General features: G+C 39.8%; 1 protein-coding gene across 1 annotated transcript; it reads right to left on the minus strand.

Moving 5' to 3' along the window:
- LOC108411101 (alpha-2-macroglobulin-like) lies at positions 1 to 27729 on the minus strand. The gene is made up of 34 exons (XM_017682488.2): positions 27533 to 27729; positions 26166 to 26346; positions 25917 to 26073; positions 20361 to 20413; positions 20124 to 20144; positions 19850 to 20015; positions 19677 to 19761; positions 17105 to 17219; positions 16901 to 17021; positions 16663 to 16772; positions 16297 to 16467; positions 15978 to 16211; positions 15653 to 15865; positions 15398 to 15547; positions 11710 to 11820; positions 11384 to 11453; positions 10555 to 10702; positions 9360 to 9585; positions 9146 to 9272; positions 8924 to 9045; positions 8791 to 8842; positions 8509 to 8592; positions 7321 to 7497; positions 7146 to 7221; positions 6852 to 7008; positions 6697 to 6771; positions 4442 to 4604; positions 4114 to 4304; positions 3817 to 4032; positions 1605 to 1726; positions 1295 to 1376; positions 1108 to 1176; positions 247 to 352; positions 1 to 159 (listed from the first exon to the last, which is right to left on the minus strand). The coding sequence occupies exons 1-34, from the start codon at positions 27613 to 27615 to the stop codon at positions 119 to 121; spliced, it is 4275 nt and encodes a 1424-aa protein (XP_017537977.1). The 5' UTR covers positions 27616 to 27729; the 3' UTR covers positions 1 to 118.

Below are 27729 nucleotides of genomic sequence, written 5' to 3' on the forward strand. Positions count from 1 at the left end.
TTGCTTGAAGATCTAATTTATTTAACCAGAAGGACGCATTCTGCTTGAGTAAAGGAACTAACATTAGTATACAGAAAGTGTTTCCATGTCTCATACTGTGAGGCTCCACAGTGAGTGCTCACACACAGAGGGCGGAGTACTCTGCCCCAGACTGGTCACCTGAATGAAAGAGGCGTTGAATCAATAAATGAAAGCAATACAATCACAGTCATAGTGTAAGAATCATGTAGCCTAGGGAAATCTTACTTGTTTGGTAGTAATCATAGACTTTGATCACAGCTGGTTTGAGGTTCTTGACTGGAAGCACCTGTTTAATATGTAGCTGATAATTCATAGGAGAATTCTTTGGCACCTGTTTTACACACAAACACCAAACTCTGCATTGAAATGCTGTAGAAATAAGCCTTGGTATTTTAAAAACTTTTTTTGAGATCTGCCATTCTGAAACATGATTCATATATTCAAACTCTTAAAGCTTTTATTTAGTTATTAAGACGTAAGACCTGTAACTACTGTCTAATTACACTGTAACTACTATGTAACTATTGTATAATTTCTGTAAGTTATGAGAGTGAGGAATTGAAGAGTGGACATACAGACGCCTTATAGGGTTAGGCCATAATATACTCAACACAAGTACACAAATGCAAATGACGGTCAATAAATTCCAAATCCTTCTGTACAAACCCACTGTGCTCTTATGTTACTGTGCCAGTTCAAACACTCAGTACTGAAGAGGGTGAAATAGAACAGATGAAAGATGGAGTTAAAAGTGCTGAAGTTGAAGAGAGTAAACTGTTTACTTCTGTTTGAATGGGAAGGTGATAATATAGTGTTTTACATTTATGTAAGCCATCTTTGTAGGAGACTCAACTGCTTGTTTGCTGTGGCAGTTGAGAAAGCATGGTGTTACAAGGTCACTTGGACAGATCACTCTCGCTATAGCCCCCCCTTGCTGTAACGCTCAGAAAGCAGCACATGCTTTATATTATGAAATGTGTCGTGACACAATTTTGAATTCAACTACACATGAAACCCCATCTTTGTAGCTCAAAGCACCTGCATTCTCACCCTTGTATGACGTATGTTACTGTGTTTTTTTCTCACCTCTTTTATATATATGATAACATGGTCATCTTGCGAATCAACCCTTTCCACAAGCGGACTGTTTTTCAGCTAAAGAAACAATGTGATAACCATAATAAGTTGCATGTATGAGACATAAGACCTGACATCCTAACATTGTATAAAAACAAAATGACTTGCATGTGTTAGAAAAATGAATATTACTTACATGACTGGGGTCTGCTGTGAACCCTGATAAGACTTTAGCATCCACTATGACCATGTTAGTCCTTTGCAATGCTCCATTATATCTGGGAAAAAAAAAAACAAGTTAGACTCTTAATTTAATCATTAATCAATAAAATTCACATGTACATCACAATCATCAGGACAGATACCACATACTATTACAGTTCCATTAACAATCAGTTGAGCCACCTTGTGGACAGCTTGCAGCTGTATGGCAATAAAAAGTACATACAGTAATGATTTTATAGTTTCCCCATAATAGATTGGTTAATAGATTGATACAATCTTACGTGACTATGAAGTTGATGGACAGAGTTTGTCCAAATGGTTTTGTACAATCGCCTTCAGTTGTAGCCTTGATACTTAATGTACTGGGTCCAGTAGGGGTGGGGATATTGTAGAAAAGAGCCACCTGCAAGTGAGGATAAAACAGAACGAATCACAGAAACAGCTTACAAAAAAAAAAAAAAAAAGATTTTATTGCACATAGTGGACACTACACAACTTTCAAAACCTCAGTATTACTACACTGCTCACACTTCTCCTGTTTATCATTTATAACCTACTGTTTATCGATGTAATGGTTAATAATGGTCACTACTCCCTGGTAATAATACCACCACTCCCTGGTGGTCTAGTGGTTAGGATTCGGCGCTGCCACGGCCCGGGTTCGATTCCCGGTCAGGGAACTAACAAACATTGGAGGGCAGTCGTGGGCTGGAGGTTAGGGATCTGGCCCTGTGACCGGAAGGTTGCCGGTTCGATCCCCAGGGCCGACAGTCCATGACTGAGGTGTCCTTGAGCAAGACACTTAACCCCCAATTGCTCCCCAGGCGCCGTGGATAGGGCTGCCCACCGCTCCGGGCAAGTGTGCTCACTGCCCCCTAGTGTGTGTGTGCTCACTAGTGTGTATGTGGTGTTTCACTTCACGGATGGGTTGAATGCGGAGGTGGTTTTTAATCCCATTTGTGGGATCAAAAAAGTATCACTTAACTTAATAAGAACAATATTTGGAGAGATAATAAAGTAATCTCAGTACAAAATTCTGCTTCACAGAAATAGATGTGAAAGGTGTGTCACATGTCAAATTGAGGCTTGAGAAGCTTGCTTTCGTTGTTGTTTATGCACCAATTTGTGCTGACAAAATAAAAAGGGCAAAAAAAATCAAAACAGTATTAGAAATCATGATAGCAAGTCAATTTGAACCATGATAGGGGTGTCCAGTTTTATCTGCAAAGGTGTGGCTGCAGCAAAGCAAGACCAAACTTGATCATTTGTTTGATGGCTGATTCACTGATCCAACTAGTGGAATCAGATGTGCTCCTGCTTGTTTGGAATGAAAACCTGCAGCCACAGCAGCCCTCAGTGGATAGAATTGGACACCCCTGATGATAGAAAGTGCTGATGTGAAAACTGTGTAAATGTATCGAGAAAATTGTGTAAATGTATTGGTTTTCAACTCCTGCACTGTCTGCTGATGTAATATTTATGTTGTAGTTAGAGATATGGGGAGATATCATGGGTGCGTGGGCAGATATTTCATGTCATTGCAAGAAACAGAAACACTTCTCAAGAGCAGCTCCTGAAGCTAACACCAATAATTAAAAATGAATGAATAGTAATAAAAATAACCATTTTAGCAGTGTTCCTTATCAGTCCAGTAGCCACACACAGACATAAAGCATGCAGGTTATTTACAATAGTAAGTGTGAGGCCATACTCATTAACTGAACTAAAGCTGATAAATGCCTAATTACATTACTTTTTTCCAAAGAAGCAGATTTCTAAAGTTTTGCTGTCAATGTGTAAAAGTCCAGGACGCTATGAAGCCCACCAGAAACGTACTTCATATTTTAACATAGTGTTTGTTGTAATTATGTCTTTTTATGGATTAAGTCTTCAAAATTAGGTAAGCAATTTCACATGTGGTAAGAAAAGAAACTGAACTGCAGGGTAAGTTCATCTTAAAAACTGCAGAAATATTACTGTTCCCATCTACAAATGATAAAGTACTTTGGTGTTGAAAATTTGTCCAAAAATTTAGCGATACAATACAATGTTAGAATAACATTTTGAGAGGGACTGTGTTTTATCCCAGGAAGGGAATGCCAGGACCCCCCTGTCCCCATGTAATTGCCATGTATGCGTGGCTGGCGATAAGGAAAAATCAGCAGTCACAGACAACTTATCACTTCTGTATCAGTCAGTATCTTCAATCAAACTGATACGTTGTTCAAGCCATAGATAATGCTGAGCAGATGCCCAGTAGACAGCATGTAAACAATATGGTGGCAGGACACTTTCTGTATGCTTTGCAAATGCTATCTATCACTAGTAACATCTGGTCACTGTGTGACTTTGTCTGTATAAAACATTCACTGAGCTTCACAGTATCTCAGACAGTCATACTGAATGACAGGAATGCAGCAACATGAATACTACTCACCAAATGGTACTTTAGCGAGATAGTCTGTTGGAGCAGACAGAGCTATACACACTGACCTGAACAGACACACAGGCGGAGCCCTTCACTGAAACGTTGTATTTGCCAGGAATGTCCTGTAGTGGTCTCTCCTGGTACAGTAACTTATTGTCCTGGTTCACATCAAAGTGATGACTCTCTTTATCTGCTGACTGCACAGTTACTGTGCTGGAGCCATCAGAGCTGAACACTTTGGTGGAATACAGAGCCAGAGCCTGGAGGGCCACCACCGTGTCCTAAATCAAATGCACAAAAATAAAGAATTACACATGCAAATGGCAACACTGAAGACATGAGAAGAACTAAAATTGGTGTACCTGGGTGGAGGAGTAGCCTCCATAGGGATTCTGTTGCCTCACCAGCCAGCTGACAATCCTGTTAGCATAGCCCAAATCAGCAGCAGTGACTTCAGCTGTAGTGAGAACAGCTAGAAGAACATAGGAGCTGATCTCCACTGACAAGGAGTCAGAGTCATCTGATGCTGACTGAGACCAGTGAAGGCGATCATCTGTAATTGAAGAGATAAAAAAGACCAATTACATTGTTTAAGTACTATAAGAAATGATAAACAACACTGCATGACACAAATACAGCCCAGCTTGTAAGGTTAAAGGTTCATGATGTAACCGTTCCATCATTCCACACCTCCTGAAATGGCAACACTGTCCAACTTCTTCAGCAGCTGCTCCCGAGCATCATGCTGTCCAGCCAGGCTGAAAGTGTAGGCCAGCAGTGCAGTGGCATAGGTGTTTGTTAGGTCACCAGTAGAGGCCTTTAAACATGATAACCCTTTACTCACAACAGGATCCTATAAAAAATATGAAACAGGGGTAGAAAAATATAGTGACAATTAAGGCTTAAGTCCTAAAAAGTCCACTCCTAAAAACTTCATGATATATTCCCCAGGGGCCCCTGCTTTAAGACTGCATGCAAATCACAGCTTCACCTGTGTAATCATAACATGGCATTCTTAGAGATTATCAATGTTCTTATCAATTCAACACGTATTTAATGAGTTCAACGTGTGAAATATCTACACTACATAACTACACTCTGCCACTGCTTGCTTACTTAACGCTGAAAGACAGCAGAGTCTACATGAATTGGTTTGAGGAAACCAGTGGAAGTACAGTCCTGTGCAAAAAAAACAAACAAAACAAAACTAACAAACAAACAAACAAAAAATGGACCAAGCCCCTAAATGGCAAAACATTAAGCTTTTGGTAGCATTAAACGAATCATTAGTCAGCAAATTAGCTCAAATTAAAGAAGGCAAGTTTATTTATATTGTACCTTTCATACACTGCTGTCATTCAGAGTGCTTCACAAATAAGAAAGCACAGTCATTTATAAAGTAAAGTAAAAGAGAACAGACATTAAAAACATGATTTAAAATGTCACGGGAATTCACTGTGATTTGCTGCTGATGAGTGCAGATAAGTCATCTCTGCCATACAGATATGAAACCAATGTAGGACCAAATTAGATTTATTCCAGAGAGTCCTACCCAGTTTCCCAGTCTATCTAAAAGAATACTATGGTCAAATGTGTCAAAGGCAGCACTAAGGTCCAAATGCACCAGAACCAGAGTTGGAGTTTAGATGGATGTCATTTAGGACCTTTACTAAAGCACTTTCCATGTTGTGATATGGGCGAAACAACTAAAGTAACTTATACTAAGTTTTTTCTGTTTGATTTCTTAAAATGTTGAAGTCTTATAGGAAAATTGCAGACAGACTTTTACAGAAAGAAGAGTTATTAGTGTTTCACTCAGCACTGATGGCTACAAACAGTTAAAAAAAACATTGCCAAGCTAGTTTGTGTTTAATGCGAGACCAAATAATCTCTATAGGAGTCTAACCAGGCATAAACATTAGTAAAAAACATTAGTATTTTTTTTTTTTTTTTTTGCTGAAGAACGCACAAAGAATCTCAACAAGACGCAGCTAGAAGCAATGATACATGTAAGAGAGATGATGAGAGGGCAAAACCTGGGTGACAACACGACTCGACAGAGGACTGAGAGTAGGTGTAGCCTGACTGCTTAATCTGGACGTAACATGGACACGCATACATATAATGACTGATGAGTTAAGCAGGACCAGGGACCGGAGATGGTCTGGCTATTGTGGTGGAGTGGAGACGTGACACGGGGACAGGAGATTCAGAGGCCACCAGAGCCGGAACTCATTTGGCCTCTTAGACTGTGGCATCCTTGACTGGTGGCTGAGTCTCCTATGGGAAGTCTTGCTGAAGGAGAGTATTCAGCTCTCAGGAGAGTGAGGTATTGTCTTCCAAAGCAAGTTTGGGAACAGTTCTGCTGGATGAAGCATTACGACAGGAATGAATATGGGTCATTAGATTAGCCATTAGCATGGGATTAGCCATGGTGGTCCAGCTAGAAAACAGAAGCTGGAGGTGGAGCACCATTCCCCCTCTTCACACCTCCCTACAAAGACTTTCTCCCGAATCATCCATTGGTGGCATAACATTCTGTAACACTCTGCTGCAGCCGAGGCAACAGGATGTATTAGTGAGCTCATTTTATTTGATTCGAGGTTTTTGACAGAAGGAGCAAGTGGATTAATTAAGACATTCAGAAACTGGGAGCAAGAATCTAAGACTCAAACTCAGACTCATGACACAGAAAATAACAAATCCAAAGCTGAGAGGCAACAAGAACAAAACTTAAACTTCAGAACTAGACTACACAAACACAGCGGCACATCACAATAATTCCATGCAATGAACACAAGTGAGACAAGAGCTATATACATCAGTGAAATCGTACGTAATACTTAAGAACTAATATTATGTTGCTTTTTGCTGAGCTTCGATTAGGAATTTCAGCTCCCTACAGATATAGACTATAATTTATACTAGATCATCAGTGATGTCACCTTGGCAGTGTTTCCCAGTTCAAGCAATGACGCAGTGATGTAAGCGGTCATGGTCACATCATCATTTACACCACCCTACAAGACATTGGAACATTACATTACTATAACATTAAAAACATTTTCAGAATTCAGTGCTGTAGTATCTAATAACTCACCTTCATTCTGTTGTTGAACAGTTCTCCTTGTCTTATAAAACAGCCGTCCGGTCTCTGCTTACTCAGCAGCCATTTCTTTGCGCTGTCAATGTTTTGTGCATCAATAAAGATGTAACGCTGTGCTTTTCCAAAGGTCCTCAGTACAAAAGCAGTTAACCTGGTAGTGGGGATACATTTGTACATGTATGATAAGTGTCTGTGTACAATAGGTTCCAGCAGCACTCAGTGATTTACAACTCGTAGTATCTTGTCTAATGGCTGAGTGTATCCTGATTTGCTTTGGGAAGCTCTCACCATGTATTCCCCTCTCCGCTGCCAAATGTGCTGTATGCACCATCGTCATGCTTGTAGTTCAGTTGCCGCTGATATCCTGCTCAAAAAAATCTATTTTATCTTGGTTGCTTCAGCAGGGTCTATTCAGGATTGCTAGTGTCATCAGTACATTTTTCATTAAGCTAAGTTCTCTCACCGCTCTTAAGGAAACCAGTAGCTCTCTCACGGATGGCTGCAGTGAGCTGTCCAGTGTTCTCCAGGTACTGAAGAATGTAGATGTTGGGAGAAAGAATAGCAACGTTTTGTTCTCCACAGCCATATGGCATCTTCAGCAGTCCATCAATATTCTTTAGTGCACGGCCCAGTATGTCTCCTACAAAACAACACAACAGAATAGTTTAAGTAAACTTTTATTATTTACATTTCAGACAAAGTAATTTTTGCACCTGGCAAAATAAATCTGACTATCTGAAATAATCCATACCCAAACCAAATAATTAAACCCTAATATGTATTATGTGCTTTGAACCATTGAGCAGGTCAGCAGTTCATGCTGTGCTGTAGTAGTGACATTGGGGCTGAGACAGGTTGCAAGTGCAAAGTGACTTTATTAAGGGCATTCCTATGGTAATTGTCATAGGAGGCAGGGGTCAACATACAGGTGGGCAGGAAAAGATGCAGATCCATAATCAGACACAACATAGAGAGCAGCAGGGGACAAAAACCACTGAAAACTAAACACAAGAAAAGGCTCAGAACGTGGGTACTGAACACAGATAGCGGGGTATATGCAGAAGTCTTAGTGAGATCAACACAAGTTGCAAGTGTGTGGGAGGGGAGGAGAGTGGGCAAACCAGAAAAATATAAACCTGTTTTGCTCGTGTGCTTTATGTATGAAAGCCTGTTTCCCAGGCAGGAGAAAAAGAAAACATTATAGTGCTATGATTGGCATGCAAACTCATTAGGTCTAAATAATGATCTAAATTATATTCTCAGAATTTTTCCACATTGAGTTCACATACTGAAAACAATGACTTAGTCATAGTCATTTAAGTAAAAAAATAAAATATTACTCACTGAGGAAAGTACATGATTACTCTGACTTTCTGTTTTCAGCTGGGGGGTTGAGCTGAAACTGAGTTATGTGCTGAGTCCATATGGAAACAGTGATACTGAACTGCATGCTTATTAACTTGTGGAGAGGATAACTTCTCAGCTCTGCACAGTCTATCAAAAGCTGTGGCATTTCTGCAGCAAAGCCACAGTTAGAAAGTGTTTAGGTAACTTCAGTAATGCAGGGACTGCACAACCTAAAGAGTTGTGAACAGACCTCTATAAGCTAATCCCTACATTTTTCATTTCCTCCCAATATCTTCTGTCTTACCAAGCACTGAAACAGAAGCTCGCGCCGATCCCTCTATCACATCTTCAGGAACAACCAGCTCAAGCTCCTCTGAAACACTGTTTCCTGAGAAACAAACAGGCAGCTTCATCTTTATTGGTCCCAGTTTGCCATCTTAACTGATAGAGAGAGTTCAGTGTGATGCTCTACCATTCAAGAATTGCCTCTGTGTTAAGATGGTCTTAGAAAACTGTGCATGCTACACCTACGTGAATATTGACTAATCAATATGAAGGGTACAAGTAATAAAGATTTACCACTGACCCTGTGGACACAGCAACCAATTTTGGCTCTTGGTCTTTTCAGTTCCTTCAGCCTATGAAAGAAAATTGTATGATTACCAAGAATAAAAACAACCATCATTTTGTGATCTCTAAAGCAAAATTTTTAGTCCTACCTGTACGAGCAGGCTTCGTGTGACTGTGTCAATGCGGCCTCTCTCAGGCACACTCACAATCTTATTGTCACACACAGTCTGTGACTGTTCTGCCTCAGCACTGACCGTCACATTCAGGACCCCTAAAACACATCAAAAGATGCAGAGAGGAGTTTATCAGCACTAAAAACAATTCAGCAGAAATGTGAGGTTATGTCTGAACTCGAGAGGTTCAGAACTCACCAAGCACAGAGGGAACAAGAGTCCATTTGAAGGTCTTTCTACCATTGGCACACAGACAGGATGAATACTTTCCATCAGAGGAGGCTTTCAGAGTGTAGTGTGAGGAAGGAGCTGGAGTCACTTTAACCTGTCCATAAAGCACAGGAGATCAGCTTATTGTGGATGTGAAGTGATGAGAGACTGGTGAAGACACAAAATGTTGATCTTACAGTACCATAATGCACTTGGAGAGATAGTTGAAGACAGTGGCCTTCAGCTCAAACTCCTCTCCTCGGATGATGGAGTACGGCAGCGAGAGCTCCAGGAAGAAGGGCTGGAAGACACGAAGCTGAGCAGGAGGAGCCACTCCCAGACCTTCAGAGGACAGACAGAAAGCATCTGTCTCCCAAGTGGTGATAGTGTCAGGAACAGTGACAGGAACCTGTGCTGATCCAGAGTCCCTGTGGAAAAGCAACACTGACTCTGTTCATCTTTAATCAACAAAATAAGTCAATAATTATATATACTTAATTCACTCCGTACCTGTAAAGTTTATTATAAATCAAATTCACACCAAGATATCACTCTTAAGAGAAAAGCTGCCTAAAAAGTTCTTAGTTTGAACCTACGTTTCTAGGGAAAGCCTTTAATTGGCTGTAGGGGACCCTCCATGTCTAGGCCTTTAAAGATCATATAATGATTTTTGTATAAAGAATTTAAATTCAATCTGTGATTTTAGTTCATTTGGTTAATAAAAGGTTCATAAAAGTATTGTAATTCTCTTATTTCATTGTTTAAATTTATTTGGAAACAAAAGGGTTAAATTATTAAAATGCCCATTGGCAAATTATTGAGTAAGGATTTTTTTTATCTGGGAGTATCTGGGAGGTATAACCAAGCAAGCTCTCCCATTAATTAGGCCTTAAGAAACCGAACTTATATAATCACTAACATAATGAGGAAATTAAGTTTTTGAAAGAAAAAAATAAAAATTAAATTCCTTAAAAATCTATCCATGGCATCACGTCTATGTTACTGCTCCAAATCATTTTTGGAACCTTTATCTTTCATAAATATGCTAGTAACATTTTTTGAGGACTGATAATCACAGCATCATTTAACAACTAAATATGACCATGCAACACAATGCATAACATCAAGGCCAAGTGAAAATATGTCTGCATGAGATACATTAGCCCCAATATACATGCTTATTCCTCAGTTATTAGTCATAGTGTTTATTCAGAAACTACTATGAAAACTACAATACATGTTTTAAAGTTAAGAGAGTGAGGAATTGAAGTAGGAACATACACACACATTACATCCTTTTGGATTAAGAAATTAACCTTAATTAGTTTATATCACATCAAAGAACACATTAAATTGAAGTACACAAAAAAAAGTAACCATGAAGTAAAGTCACTAACCCCACTTTGACAAGTTGCCATAACCAAGTTTCTGGGAAGAATTTGCGAACTGTCTCGGACCGTGAACTGTCCGTCCGTAAATCAACTAAATCATAGTCCTCCGATGTGCTATAATAGGTCGCCGATATCAGATCTTCATATGCTAAATCTTCAAGTTAATAGCAGAAAAAGACCATACATCATATATGATTATACATCACACAGCTGTCAACAGTTCTCATTGTTTATTGCATCCCAGTTACTCCCTGTCCAGTCACTGCTTATCTTATGTCTCCACTACACCCTGTCTCCCCCCTAGTCCCACCTTGTCAATCATGCTTATCACCTGTGCTTTGTTAGTCTCCTGTGTATAAGAAGCCCCTGTGTTTCTTTATGTGCCTCAGGCCTTGTGTGATTATTACTTGTTTATGTCTTTATCTCTATACTCAATTCTATAGCCTGCTCTTATGTTTTTTTTCTTGTTCTGTTTAGTCTCTTTCACTGTTTATTGTTTGCTTCTTCAGTGTTGTTGCTCATTAGAAATAAATTCTGTTCTCGCCCTTCCTTCGGCTTGCCATCAGCACTCTTTTTGAACTCCTTAAATGGCCCACTGGTGGGCCCAAAGTTTTATTACATACTTAAATCATCTAAGAATAGCTCAACCAGTTTGTATTAAAGTCCCTGTAGTTACTGAATAATAATTAAGGATTTAAAGGGGTTAAAGTTCTTGTTTATTTCTATAAATCCCCAAAAAAATGAATAAAGAATGTTTTAATAGTTATGATGTTGCCCATTAATGAAACAATTAATGAAACAATTAAGGAATAACTTGAAAAAAGTCTGGACGTACCGTAGTAATAAGGATTTACACATCCAGTGCCTTTTATAGCCAAGTTAGTTGCCATGTTCATCCCCACACTCTGTCAGATGATGAAACGTCACTATTCAGTATAGAATGCCACATGACGTGTGTGACAGTTTCAAATTGCATTGGTTTATTTTCAAATGAATTAGTTATAATTAAGTGCATTAGTTAAGAAACTTTCATTCAAATGTCTTAAAAAGAGCATTAAACTGGATGTAAAAACAGACTTGATTAGGACTAGTTAAATAACATTTGTAACACACATATTTACACAATCATTTACACCACATGTGACAAGAAGATACTGTTACCTTTAAGGCACTGTCAGCAGGATGTTTCTCTGTCCCCTGGTAGTCATAACACTCCTCTTCAACTTCAGAGACATACTCTGATACTAATTTCACTGGCAACAAATTGAAGACCTATTAATATAGAAAAAAATGCATTATAGAGCTACACTATGTGTGAGAAAAGTTTTGTGTCAGTTTTACCTGAAAGAATCGAAACTTGAAAAAAAAATTCCACATCATTGCTAATGTACTAGTGTAATTCTTAATTGTTAGTCTTTCACATCTCAGTATCTGCATGCTATGGCTCCACATTTGTCCTGACCTCACTTCTGCTTTGTCTGATGTAAAGCTACAATGAACTTTTAAATGCTAATAGCAGAGGCCACAAACACCATCTAGCAGCAAAATGAGCTCTGCTCACTCCAGTTATGGAAAAAGATACTATAAACTGAAACAGACACATACGGAGAAACATGAAACATACGGAGCGCTGCTTCAAGTTAGCCAGCCGCTAAAAACAGCTAGCCTGTAAAGATAGTGTTCTCCTACTCTCCAATACCTCACAGCTTCCTCAGTTTACTTTCGTTTAAATCAGGGCTGTAAATAACATGAACCCAATTCTTTCTTTCACTTTCATTGCTTGGGAATGCACTAATACTAAAATATGGCTTTTTGAGCTCTGTAACAACACTTTAGTTGAGAGGGGCAGATGGGATTTAATGCTGCTAAAGCTTGTTGGGATGTACAGAAAGAAGTGAGTTCACTGTAGGTCAGCACAGCTACGCCACTTATCTTGTCACTCACACTTGATCACAGGAGAACAGATCGCCAGTCACTCCACTCAAACAGGGAATGTAGCTAATGTATATTATGTTCAGTGTTTTGTCTGATTCTCTGTGCTGTGATTCCCATTTTTGTAAAGCTGCTTTGTGACAACATCAGTTGTAAAAAGCGCTATATAAATAAATTTGATTTGATTTGAAATTTGATTTAATGTAACTCCACGTTTCGTACCACGTTGAAAAACTCAGAAGTGCGCCCTCTCCTGGCGACAGCAGAGTAGTGTCGCTTTCCTTGAAGTAAAAAACTCACCAGTGCTGTCGCTAAACATGGATGTGTGAGAATAAATCGAAAGGTTTGATAAATTTTCATATCGCTCTTTCGAGGAAATGTTATATCTTACTAATTATCGTTATGGTTTTATCGCCCAGCCCTATCCACGACCCACCTGTTCTGTGGTGGTCCTGTGAGGGTCCTGACTACTGCAGAGCAGGAAGAAAGGGAAATAACAAAAAAGGCAGAGAAATCAATGGAGAGTGTTTAAGCGTAGAACTACAAAGTGCACCTTTAAGGTAAATAGAGCTGATGAAATGGACAATGAGTGCAGAATCAAGGAGGTGGGTTTAATGAAGTGGCTGCTCAGTGTATAAGGGAAATTTATCATTAAGCGAAATTGTTAAGGAAACTCTTATTGTCACCCTTGAACAGGTGGGGAGGAAAGACACCGGGGGCAGGTGTGAAGGCAGAGAGCAGATTTATTCTTTTAAACACAACTTAAATGGCTTCTCCGCCTGTCAGATTAACGTCTCGTGGACTCTTTCCGTTTGGCTCCCACTTGCGCCTTGCCAGGGTCTCCTTCTCTCTCGAAGCTCTGCCGCCTACTGAAGGGAGAGATTACTATAAGTAGGCTGGCAGAAAGAAGGCACAGGTGAGCATCGTCAGCTACTTCACCTGCTGATTCAACTGGACTGGCCCTTCTCCACACTTATATACCACCTAAGGGATTTTGTGCAATGCACTTATTTCCTGGGGAAATACTTAAGCATAAATCTAAGGTAAAATTCAGCTTAAAGTGTTTTATGGAACTGGGCACAGGGTCTTTCAGTAAGCCTTCACAGTGTTGAAGCTGTTATATCCACAAAGGGGGAGGTCAACTTTGTAATGTACAAGATTTCCCAGGAGATGGTTGTGGAATCCAAGAAAAGCTAAACAGAAAACAAACTGTAATAATAAAACAATACTGAAACAAACACGAGAACTACAAAAAATGACTGGAAACTAGAAAAGACAGGCAAATTAGAAATGGAGAAAAAACTAAACTCAAACCAAAGGCAATGCTTCAAAAAGAACTGAACTGAATGGGGAACATTCATCTTTAAAGGAAATAAGAACCACCTGTGGATAACAATGAAATGGAAGAGCAACAAAGTGGAGGTGGAGGAAGTAGCACACCAGGAATTAGGGAGGCGCGAGGGTGAAGAATGGAATATAAAATACACATGGACAAAGGCAAAGAAGAATAGCAAGAAAATCTGATACAAAAGATATGAAAAACATTACAGGACCCCCTTCTTCAACGTGCAACTCCTAATGTGTGCAAACAAATATCAAAAAGAAATGCACACTAGGAGCTAGAAAAGAAGAGGGATACAGAAAAGTACACAAACATGAGAACAGAGTTGGCAGGGACTTAGCAGAGGGCTGGACATCTATGGACTGGGGCTAGGACTTAATGTGGCAGAATGGACAGCTTGGTAGAAAATGTACTAGTTTTAAATTTTTAATTATTTTTTTCTCTAAGCTGCTTCTCCCTCAGGGTTGCGGGTGGGGGTGGGGGGGTGGGGGGGTGCTGAAGCCTATCCCAGACAGACATACACAATCACTCACACACACATTCACACCTAGGGGCAATGTAGCATGTCCAATTGGCCTGACAGCATGTCTTTGGACTGTGGGAGGAAACCGGAGAACCCGGCGGAAACCCACGCAGACACGGGGAGAACATGCAAACTCCACACAGAGAGGACCCTGGTCGCCTGGCCGGAGAATCAAACCCAGCTGTGAGGTGACAGCGCTACCCACCGCGCCACTGTGCCGCTTAGTTTTCAAACTGGTCCTCAGAGTATCACCCCTTGGTAAATGGCCAAAGTAGTTAAAGTCAGGCTCTTGAATCAATAACATGAATTTTCATAAATGAATCTTTTCAGAAATGTCAACAAACCTGAAGGTATTTGTTGTCATAGGTGGTGTATGGCAAAAAGTCTGCTTCAGTGTATTTTAAAGCATCAACTACTGCTCTTCCCCTGGCCTCTTCTGGCCAACTACGTGATATTCTGGCCATGAATGACTGGATAAGAACTAACAAGCAGATATGGGGAAACTACAGCTAGACAGACATCACTAAAGAGACTAGGCCAAATGTCATACCTATCAGCACTCATAACACCTATGCCTTCCAGTGGCCATCCATATTTTGTTGACCCTATTTTAGATTTTTAAACAGGTTACTCGTGTCCCTTGTACACTTCAATTGCACTCTCATTATCTTATCTGGCCTGCAGCATTCATGACTTTCCATTGAAACCTGTTCTCAGCTGGCATGCAGGTTCAGATGTTGCTGTCACGGAAAGGATATTGGGCATGAGAAAAAAAGAGTTCACAGTCTGAATGCCTGGATACCAATATGTACAATGGCCTGTCTTCATGAAACTTCTCAAAGTTGAGGTACTGATTTAAGATCAGATTCCTCTTTTAATTACTATGACGTTACTAACAGGAAAGGATCCTAGATCAACAGTCCTACAACAGCTTCATTAATATGGGCCATTGTCTTTATTGGTTCCTTACTAACACTAACAGTGCCTGACACAACCCAGAATACATCCCAGAAGGTTTAGAACTATAAATGTTCAGGAAATGTGAACTTTACCTCATCAGCATTCAGGCGTTTTCCTGGCTCCATGATGAACACACTCTGATCCACAGCACTGAGTCCACACAGTGAACCAGGCTGAGCTGAGAGCTGGAGAGTGTTTTCCTCACCAGGAACTGCCTCAGTGGGAGAGAACTGCAGTGAGACCTGAAGATCATGATAGTAACAAATTTATATTACTTTTTCCACAGTAATGATGACATTGTAAAATATAAAAACAAAGATATAAAGTCCTAAGTGTGTCAGTGTTACTTTGTTTCTGAAGCATTTCTCCACATTAAAATTCTTGCTAGCAGCGATGATGTTCCCACTAGGCAGCACACAGTACACCAGAATCTGCACTACAGGAGCCAGACCAACATCAACAGACAATCTGAATGAGACTTTTCCCTCTATGAGCTTTTTGGATTCTTTCACTTCAACTTTCTCATATCCATGATGGACTATGGCTCCTTTAGACATGACCTGCACCAAAGAACCAAACTTAATGACACACAACAGCCAACTGTGCTTCATGTAAAGGTGTCTAGATAGAGGGAATGTAAATATTTACTTTACAGTAACTGTACATACTTACCATGTAAATAATATCAGTGCTGTAATTCTTAGTGGTTTCTCCAACAATGTAGTACTTAATGTTTATGGACATTTCAGAACCACATGGAATCGGTTCCTTTAAGCTCTCTACTGATAATTCACTGTACACTGGACTGTACGGTGTAGCAGGTTGGAGGAGTGCTATTTGTGCTTCACTGAATGTAAAGAAGGGTTTTTTTCGTCCACGGTGTTGGTCGTCTGGATAGACACTTGCCTAAATCACAAAAAAACAGGAATTTCCTTTAGTGAAAAACAGTGTAACAGAAACTCACAGAAAATATTTGGTCATTATACTATACCATTAGTGAAATCTGTGTTTTAGAGTGATCAGCTGTATTAATTGAGAAGCTGGCCAATCCATTAACATCTGTAATGAGATTTTGAAGTAGTGTTGGAGACCAACTATGACCTTCCAGAAGATAAACCTTCTTGTTAGGAATTGGTTTTCCACTGAAGGTTGAAACTCTGATCTGTTGATCAGGGAAACACACACACACACACACAGACACACACACACACACACATTTTCTAAGCGGCTTATCCTTCTGGGTTGCAGGGGTGAGAAAAAAACATTTGTTATCAAACTGTCAATTCCAAAAAAAAAAAAGAGCACCACACAAACACAAATGAAGGTACTAATGAAAGACTGTATGTAAATCACGCACCTTTCCCTCTAAAAGTGTGTCCCGTTCAAAGTTTTTGGGTAAATCAAGAAACTCAACTTTACCAATTACATAAGTGACCTTTATAGATTCAGATTTTTCCATGGAAATGTCTGGAACAAACATAAGAAATGTTACTAAATATATAAAAATCAAATGCACATTGTTTCTTTACAGTGATCTGCTATAAGCGCGTTTCTCCCTCAGGTATACTTTCTCTACAGTGTGTGTGAAGACTCACCTGTTCCTTCCTCTGTCACTATAACAGTAACATCAAGAGAATCTTTCAAATGTCGTTCAAATTCAGAACTGATGAAATGCAACATGTTGAATACAGGAGAGGCACATCCGTTCTCTTTCATCTACAGGAGACAAACCTGGTGAGAACTGTCTCATTAGTCAGAAAAACTACTGTCATCTAATACAGTATCAGATACATACACACCTCTACAGGTTCAACCTGGCACAGTAAAATGCAACCTGGCACAGCAAAATGATCTCTACATTTCCGGCAAACTTGCATCAGAGCTTTACCAGGTACTGGCTGTCCGTAAGTGTACCTTCAAAAATATACAGGCAGAGAGAATATATACAGTACAGTACTTATCTTATCACACCCATACACATATATACTTATTTGTATACACAGTGTACATTGTTGTTTGAAAATCATACTTCAATAATTTAAAGCAGTGGTATCCAAACTGTGACAGACATTCAGGTTCTGACTTTAATCTTAATTTTATTTAATTCTGTTATCTGGCCAAATTCTAACATGAGCCAATCTTTGGATGCTAAACTGAATCAAGTCTGAGTCAAGACCAAGGCCAGAAGTGTCTGGTCTTAGTCAGAGAGAAAAAGACTGAGACCCCAAACTGCCTTTCTATCATCTCAAACCAGTCTGCCCATTCTCCTCTGACCTCTCACATCATCAAGGCATTTTCGCTCACCCAACTGCCACTCACTGGACATTTTCTCTCTGTCGTACCGTTCTCTGTAAACCCTAGAGATGGTTGTGCGTGAAAATCCCAGTAGATCAGCAGTTTCTGAAATGCTCAGACCAGCCCGTCTGGCACCAACAACTACGCCACGTGTGATTGGCTGACTAGTTATTTGTATTAACAAGCAACTGAACAGGTGTACATAATCAAGTGGCCGATGAGTGTATATATACATGTATATTATTATTATTAGGCATCTAAGCAAATTTTTAAACAATTTACCTCATCAGTTAGTTTATCACAATATACATTAGAATAAAGTCATAATATTCATAATTCAAATAAACATTAAACAACAAAAAGTAACAAGAATTTCTTGGGTCCATATTTTTCCTTGACACCTTCACAGCCGCCACAGAGACTTGTTAATATCATCAATGACATCATGAGCTCAATTTACTGAAGCACTGATTGGTCAAACCAGGAGCTGCTCTTTAACTATGTATAATTTATTATTTATAATGTATTTTGTAAAGTATATAATTCAGTAATATATTTCCTAATATATATATATATATATATATATATATATATATATATATATATATATATATATATATATATATATATATATATATATATATATATATATATATAATTTTCTAAAACAAGGTATGCAATCAACATCTACTGAAGTTAGGCCATCATGGAAGGGATCATTCAGATTCTCAACCAGCAGCAAAACATCTTTATCAATGCTCAGCCAGTTTACTTGCTTCATCTTCTTCTTCTTCTTCTTCTTCTTATTATTATTATTATTATCAATTATCAAAAGCAGCATTTTTTTGTTTGTTTGTTTCTTTGGGCTACTGAGCATAAGGCAGGCTTCTTTTGTCCTGTTCTTTGTTCTTTGTTGGGGTTTGTGTTTGGGTTATGTCTAAGTTTGCATTTTGTTAGTGTTGGTGTCTAATCTGATCAAGCTCGGGTGGCTTATGTGAATGTCTTTATTCCCTAAACTTTCATAGTATCTCTCACACTATGACATACTACTAGGTCAGGGGTGGGTAAAAATTGTACTAAAAAGAGCAGACTTTGCTGTGCTTTAAGCTTCAGCTCAGTTATAGTCACTTTTCTCTGGCAGAAACTTTTCCTCAAAAGTGGAATAGTTTCTTGTAAAACGTATCTTAACATTCGTTTTTATACAAAGCTTCTCATTCACCAGCTTCTTGTTCGAATTTTCCTGTTCCAACTTAAATGGCGCCTGAGGTGGCAGAATGTAACTGCTGCACAATTTATGGTGGAACATTAAAATTCAAACAAGACAGTTTGACAGTTTTTCTCTGCAGTGTAGACACATCAGGAAACCAGCTAGATTACTTATAAATGCAAGCCCATTAGTCTCCAAATGATCTACGTTCATCTTAAATCTTGTTCTTTGTCTTTTCATTAGCTGTGATTTAGGCATGATTTCTGTCTGCGTTGCTATGTGACCAACAGTCTGTGTGCCAATTTTCAAGGTTAAAGGTTGGTGAATTAGCATTAACTCCAGTGTTTAAAATCATTTATTGTTAAAACTGTGCTAGAATGATCCGCAGAGCTTCATTTTACTTTATTTTACTTTTACTTATTTTACTTTAAGTCTAATCCTGCCACCACAGGCCAGTAAAAGAGTGACATGTTGCTGACCCCTGTATTAGGCGTACATTAGTGATGTAGCAGCAATCTCTTATAATTAAAGGGGAAATTCACACAATTTTCAAAAATTTTGTATAATTCAATCATTGAGATGTAAACAAAGTCATTCAGAGTGTCTTGATGTGAAATAGTTAATTGCTGAGAAACACACAGACTCAAATTTCTTTATAGTGGTGGTGATGTCACAAAACCTTCTCATAAAATTGTCATAAAACAACGCCTCAAGGTATCAAGCAGCGTATTTATAACCATTTGGTGTGATACTGTAAAAGGTTTAGGACACTAAAACTGATCACCAAATAAAATAAGAGACTAAAATAAAGTGCAGTTATTTCAGTTTCTGTTTTATGTTTGTGATTCAGTCTTGAAACCATCACTCACTTTGCACAAACCTCGATCTTCAGTTCCTCCTCACCAACACTCTGTTCTTCAGGTACTTTCAGTGTAATCTCAAACCTGGGTAAAACTAAAAGTCCAAATTGAATTAGCATTGCAAACAATTGCCCAGGTTACTTCATTATCAGTAGAAAAACGAATGTAAGGCTGTCACTTACCATACTTCTTCACTTTAAACTGATGTGTGATTGACCTATCCCCAATGTTAGCCTTCAGTATATACTGGCCCTCAGGAGCCTCAGGATTCAGCTTGTGTGAAAGCTGCACTATCAGACCTTGTGAGGACACATTTTTCCACTGACCGATCCTGTTACCTTTATTATCCTGTTTGGTTCCATAAAAGATGTAGTTTATTTAACTACGATGACGGTATGAAGGCAGCACTGAACAGGGGTTAGGAAATTTGTAATACAATGTGTGGATCCATCTTACCTCAAGAGTCAGTATGCTGTACTATAAAGGAGAGTAAGACCAAGCATGAGTTTTTTGTGCTTTTGAAGAACAAAATATAAAATCATTAAACAAAAGAGTGAGTAAAACTTTACTAAAGTGCTTATGAATGCATTGTATGATGCTTTTGAGCAATTAAATGGAAATACATAAACACACATCATTCTTTCTAAATTCATTGTTTGATTTAGTTAAAGGTCACAAAATTTCTTCCCTTACCACTTGTTCAAGTTGTACAAAATCAGCATCCAGAGTGACAACTCTGAAATTCACTGTGAATGGTAAATAAATATGAGATTTTAAGCTGCACATTGAGTAACAAACATGTTTCCATTAAAGGAATACTCCAGCGTTTTTAAACTTGGACTCTCTGGGTATCTCTGGGTTGGAGCACTGCCCAGTTCCAGCCCTTAGTTCTGCTGCATCTGTAAAATAATCAGTTGCTAAAAACAATCATTTCAATGTTTCGGCCTGTACTTCTGGTAAGTCTGATAACATTAAATACACTAACAGTAAAAACAATTTGGCAGTTTACTCCTTAAAGAAAGCTCTCTGTAAGTATATGTACAATTATCTTTTCCAGAGATGAGGCTAGCATGCTGGAGGGAAGAATTTGTGGTAATATGGTATTAGTCTGGTGGTGTGGGAGGGATTTTTGCAAACTCTCCTGATTGAGCATGCATACCAGAAAGCATTATGGAGGGTGATTCTGACCTCGTTGGTCTTTATTGTGTTTTCCCAGTGTTCAAAAGTCAGGAAAAACAAGTTGATTCAATTGTTAGAGTTTAATACTGCAGTCATACCTTTTCTCCTCATGGCTTAAATAGGCCGTTTTCACATTTCCACATTTTTTTCTGCTGTTTAGTTATTTGCCAAATAGTTTAGTGTTAACATGCTGATTAAACATCTCCAACATCTCCATGGCTCATTTTGGTTATAGTTATTTTCACCAATTAATTGTTTTATTACTCTGTAGCATTAGCTAACGTTATCGTACCCTGACAGCTTATTATTATTCTGTAAAGCATTTATGTTCTTTATTCAGCTTGGACTAAGGCTGGTGTACATTACATGGCTGCTCTGTCTCCGTGCTCTGCTGTTCAAACTTGTCTCTTTGCCTGTTTCTCCACTCTTCTAGCTCTCTGATTGACTACTGTCTAAATCACTCACTGAGGTCATCTGTGCTGTCAGTTGCTTTCAATTGAGCTCCCAACATGGAAAATCACTTGCAAATCAGATTGCGAAAATTTGTTGCAAGGGGCAAACTGGGCTTAAAATTGGGCAAACAATAATGTAGTGTAGGCCCAGCCTAACACATTGTTGTGTGTTTGATGCTCCCCAACAATTCTAAATACACTCAAATTTCAACTTGGTACAAAGATAAAGACAAAGATAAAGGCGGGCACTTTCCATGCTAAGTTCAAGTGACATGAAGGCCAGTATTTCTGAGGTTAATATTATCTGTAAGGCAGTAATGAAATTTGTTTAAGTGGGCATTTGCACACTTCCTTCTCTTGTACGAAAGGGCCTATCACTCACCGCTTGTCAGTGTCTCTGAACTCCAGCTTACTGCTAGTTGGCATTATTTCTCTTACAGGAACCAGCATTCATTCACAATAGAAACTGTGAGCTCTCACTGAAGGTGAATAAATTCCAGCCACTTTGTACCGTTGCATCACTGCTGATGTGAACGAAGGGTAAATTCACATTATATAGTCCAGTGGAGAAAATATATGGGAGCTAGGCCCACTGAAAGGTGAAGGACCATCCCATCTTAGGTTTGGATGACAAGAGCTCAGGTAAGCGCCTTGGGTCCACCTGGCTTGAGCAACGCTGCAGGGAGGAGGAACCTGCATCGCAAGTCAAGGTGAGAAGGAAGGAACAGTCAGTTAACCCTTTATATGGTACTTGGCTCGTTCTCAAGCGCCACTGTGAGCTGGCTATAGCTTGAGTGAGCCTTGGGAGCAGCCAAGAGGGTCCTGGGTCTGCCTGTTCCTCCAGGTTGGTGCAGCAGTCTGCTGCCCGAGGTCCTGATCCCGTGGCCGCTACCCACGGCGAGCCCAAGCCTCTGGACCCGCCACCAGTTGCCGCACCTCTGGACCCACCTGCCACCGTGGACGTTGTTCCTCCTGTGTCTGCTCCCCGTGGGCCTCCTGTTTCTCCTGCGTCTGTTCCCCATGGGCCTCCTGTTCTGCCTGTGTCTGCTTCTGTGTCCCCTGTTTTTCTGTTCCTTCATCTTTGCCCTCCTCTGTTCCTGGTATTGTCTTGTTCCCTTCAACTGTTCGTGTTTGTGCCTGTTCCCATTCCTGTTGTGGCTCTTGTCTCTCCTTATGTTTCTATCCCAGTGTCTGTCTGTGTGTCCGTCTCTGTGCCTGTGTCAGTTTTGGCTCCTGTTCCCCTCTCATTTGTGTGGTCTGTTTTACGTTATTTCCCTCATCCTGTTGTGCCTCCAGTCATCTCTTGTTCTGCGTCATTTTTCTGCCTCCTCGTGTTGCTGTTTCTTCTGTTCCTATGTCTCCTGTTTCTGTGTCTGTGCCCTTGTCTTCTGTTCCGCGTTCTCATGTACCTGCTTCTGTGCCTGTTTCTGCTTCTATGCCTGTTCCTGCTTCTGTTCCGGTTTGTGTTACTGCTTCTGTTCGCATTTTTGCTTCGGTTCCTGCTTTTGTGCCTGTTCCTACTCCTGTTACTGTTGTTGTACCTTCTGGTCCTGTTCCATTTCCTGTGTCTGCCCCTGTGCCTGTTCCTGTGTCTGCCCTGTTTCCTGTGCCTGTTCCGTCTTCTGTTCCTTCTGTTCCGTGTTCTGTCCTTGTTTAGTTCTGCTCGTTTTTTGGTCCTTGGTGTCTGTTTTGTTTTTTTGTTTTGGCACGCTTCAGTGCTGCGTGCCTTGGTGGGGGGATCTGTCACAATTGGCCCCTCTCAGTCTCCTCATGCGCTTTTGTTTCAATTTCTTCCCAGTCTGGCCCCCTGATTGGTCCCACCTGTGTTTTCCAACTGCGCCTGGTTATCCCTGTTGGTATTTAAGCCATGTGTTTTCCTGAGTTTTTTTGTTGGTCTTTGTTTGGATGTACAGTGAGGAAAATAAGTATTTGAACACCCTGCGACTTTGCAAGTTCTCCCACTTAGAAATCATGGACGGGTCTGAAATTTTCATCTTAGGTGCATGTCCACTGTGAGAGACATAATCTAAAAAAAAATCCGGAAATCACAATGTATGATTTTTAAAATAATTTATTTGTGTGTTACTACTGCAAATAAATATGTGAACACCTGTCAATCAGCAAAAATTCTGGCCCTCAAAGACCTGTTAGTCTGCCTCTAAAAAGTCCACCTCCAATCCACTTATTATTCTAAATTAGAAGCACCTGTTTGAGGTCGTTAGCTGCATAAAGACACCTGTCCACCCCACACAATCAGTAAGACTCCAACTACTAACATGGCTAAGACCAAAGAGCTGTCCAAAGACACCAGAGACAAAATTGTAGACCTCCACAAGGCTGGAAATGGCTACGGGGCAATTCCCAAGCAGCTTGGTGAAAAAAGATCAATTGTTGGAGCAATTATTGGAAAATGAAAGAAGCTAAACATGACTGTCAGTCTCCCTCGGACTGGGGCTCCATGCAAGATCTCACCTCGTGGTGTATAAATGATCCTAAGAAAGGTGAGGAATCAGCCCAGAACTACATGGAAGGAGCTGGTCAATGACCTGAAGAGAGCTGGCACCACTGTTTCCAAGGTCACTGTGGGTAATACACTAAGACGTCATAGTTTAAAGTCATGCATGGCATGGAAGGTTCCCCTGCTTAAATCAGCACACGTCCAGGCCCGTCTTAAATTTGCCCTTGACCATTTAGATGATCCACAGGAGTCATTGGAGAAAGTTCAGTGGTCAGATCAGACCAAAATAGAACTTTTTGGTCTTAATTCCACTCGCCGTGTTTGGAGGACAAAGAATGATGAGTACCATTGCAAAAACACCATCCCTACTGTGAAGCATGGGGGTGGAAGCATCATGCTTTGGGGTGTTTTTCTGCACATGGGACAGGATGACTGCACTGTATTAAGGAGAGGATGACCAGGGCCATGTATTACGAGATTTTGTAGATGAAGATTCACAGAGGAAAGCAGGTTCACACTGAGCACGTGACAGATGTGACAGAGTCTGGAGACGCCGTGGAGAGCGATCTGCTGCCTGCAACATCCTTCAGCATGACTGGTTTGGCAGTGGGTCAGTAATGGTGTGGGGTGGCATTTCTTTGGACGGCCGCAAAGCCCTCCATGTGCTCGCCAGAGGTAGCCTGACTGCCATTAGGTACCGAGATGAGATCCCCTTGTGAGACCATATGCTGGTGCGGTTGGCCCTGGGTTCCTCCTAATGCAGGACAATGCTAGACCTCATGTGGCTGGAGTGTGTCAGCATTTCCTGCAAGATGAAGGCGTTGAAGCTATTGACTGGCCCCAGACCTGAATATGATTGAGCACATCTGGGACATCATGTCTCGCTCCATCCACTAACGGCACGTTGCACCACAGACTGTCCAGGAGTTGGCGGATGCTTTAGTCCAGGTCTGGGGGGAGATCCCTCAGGAGACCATCCACCACCTCATCAGGAGCATGCCTCATTTTGACTTGTTTTAAGGACATCACATCAAAGTTGGATCAGCCTGTCGTGTGTTTTTTCATTCATTCAGATCTAGGATGTGTTATTTGAGTGTTCCCTTTATTTTTTTGAGCAGTGTACTTATTTTCCTCACTGTTTGTTTGATTGTGTGTAGTTTGTGCTGTTTGTTTTGTGGTTTTGTCTTGTCTGCACCTCATTCTCATCGTATTGGCTCACTGACCCTGGATTTGCCCAAAATAAAACTCGCTTATCTCAGTGTATGCGTCCGCCTTCTCACTCCATGCCATATATACATATATATATATATAAGTATTTTGGCAAAGACATATTTTACTTGCAAATTAGCATATTTACTTTGGGGCCATTAACATTGAATATTTCAATAAGGAGCTCTGGTACAGAGCTTCTACTGTTTTCCATTTCCAACAACCAACTGATTAGGCTGCTGGTTGTTTTCACTGTCACATATCTAAGACCTCCAAGAGGCCCAGCTTTACATTTCTTCTTCACAAAACTGGTCCTGCCTACTGTATATCTGGTCATTAAACATGATTGGTTGATTCCTCTGTCACAACTATGCTGATGGTTAATATAACATGTTAGGTCCTCTCTCCAGCTCTTAAAGTTACAACCAATAAGAGAGCTTACTGAGCTATATCTACCTAGTTACCACACATTAAAACAATTCTTTACTGGCCTTTTTTCCACTTAACATTTGAAGAATTCAAACCTTTTGTTTGCATCCTGAACTTAACACTGAAACAAGAGTAGTACTGTAACATTTATAGAGTTTAAAAAACAAGCATGATTCTACAGAATGCAAATAAACTAAAAATGACAAAAAATTACATATTTTTAGTTCCAGAAAACATACACCCCTCCCTGCAGGCTGGGAAGGCTACCCTGTTCCCTTCTGAAATATTCACATTTTCAAATGGTCATTCACAAAAGTCATCAACTGCCCAAATGAGTTTCAACTCAACTGCAAGTTCTGTGTTCTTTTAAGAGGAAACTCTTCAAAATGATAACCATAAAATGTGATACAGCTATAACAGAAAGAGCTTACATCGAAAAATGTTATAATATTCTTTTACCAGTGTTCTTTTACCAATCATGTTCTGAAAGTGGTGAGACATATTGCAGAAATGTTGGAGTACCTGTTTGGCCGGGGTTGTAGATTGGTTTATCAGTCTGAATGAATGTCAGTGGGTTGTAGGATTTAAACATAACTTTTCTTTTCTCCGTCATCTCAAAACTTTCACCTTTGACTTCTACTCTGATCTGCTGAACTGACTGACCTTTAACCTGTGGAGCCTGTAGAAATCAGATTACATGTTGAGCTATTTTCCATTTTCAGACATATCAAACACTGATAACACCTAAAAGTAAAAAAAAAGTTTTCTGACCTTAAACTTAGAGCAGCGGTGAAATTCTTCCTTCACTCTCTCCTGTAGAAGTGTTCTGTTCTGGTTGTCATGAACCAGATAAACGGTCAGTTGCAGAGTCTCATTAGGCTTCAGAAGACTTGTACACAGTGTAGCCTCAGATCCAGACTCTATCACTGCAGGAAACGTCACCATGAAATGCCTAAAGACAAAAAGCACTAATTAAAATAAATTAATATAAAAAGACATTTAAAGTGAAACATTAAAAGACACAACTGTACAAACATCAGGGTAAAACTGAGTGCTCAACTGAAACTTGCAATCGATAGTATTGCAAAACTGTGGACTGAGTGCCTCAGACTATATAGAACACCTACATAATCAGGATTATAAGAGGCCCAAGGCAAGAATGTATTTTGAAATTCCCCCTCCAGATGAACTGGTCCAACTCATTTCAGTATTTGTAAACTTAATCTGGTTATGCTTAATCCACAAGCATTCAGCTGATTTTAGGTGTAGACCAGTGCAGAAAATGTTTTTTAATAACTACATTTTAATAACTACACTTTAGAAATAAAGAACGGGTATTGTGGCCCAATAACATTAAACATAGCTACATTTACTCAGGAACAGTTTAGTCATTCTATTCTAATGTGAAACTCTCCACCTAAATTAATCAAATGTCAATTCAACAACGTTTATCACAAGTCAGGTTTTTAAGAAACTACCATTTACATTTATGGCGTTTGGCTGACGCTCTTATCCAGAGCGACTTACAATTTGATCATTTTTACACAGGTAGGCCAAGGCGGTGTTAGGAGTCTTGCCCAAGGACCCTTATTGGTATAGTGTAGGGTGCTTGCCCTGGTCGGGGATTGAACCCCAGTCTACAGCATAGTAGGCAGAGGTGTTAACCACTACACTAACCAAAATACCGACAAAATCACATCATAAACCTATAAAGCCTAAACCTGAGTGTGCTTACTTGAAAAAAGAAATAACCAAACATAGGTGAGGTTGCCGCACAGGCCAATCCAAACCTGATGTTATTTTTAAATCGGTTTCTGGCTTTGGAAATAAGTAGAAAGCTGTCATGGTATCGAATGTTTTTCACAAGACTCCTCTTGCCCAGCATCTGACAATATATTCAAATTTAAAAACTTTAAATAAAGATTGAAAGTTTAACTTTCAATAGAAAAAAAAAGAAAAAAAGGAAACCAAACAAAACGTGTGTGTGTGTGTGTGTGTGTGTGTTTGTGTGTGAGTGTGTGTGCACTATGTAATCAAAAAAGCCATATATACAAAATAACAACATATAAATATTAAAATATGTCACAGAGCAGGCTGCTACATGTTGCACCAGCAGACATCTTTTTAGGATTACTCACAGTCCTGTTTGTCCATATACAGAGAAAAAGAGGAAGTAGGCTAACAATAATCCCTCCTGTATGAGAAATCCACGGACCACCATGATGAAGTCTGGTCACCAAGCTTGACTGCCTTTTTAAAAGGTCATTCAGCCCACAGGAGGCTCTATCTAAGCATTAAATATTTGGATTCATCATCTCATTAATGATTAATCCTT

Source organism: Pygocentrus nattereri, chromosome 17 (assembly GCF_015220715.1).
Source record: "Pygocentrus nattereri isolate fPygNat1 chromosome 17, fPygNat1.pri, whole genome shotgun sequence".
Taxonomy (NCBI): Eukaryota; Metazoa; Chordata; class Actinopteri; order Characiformes; family Serrasalmidae; genus Pygocentrus; species Pygocentrus nattereri.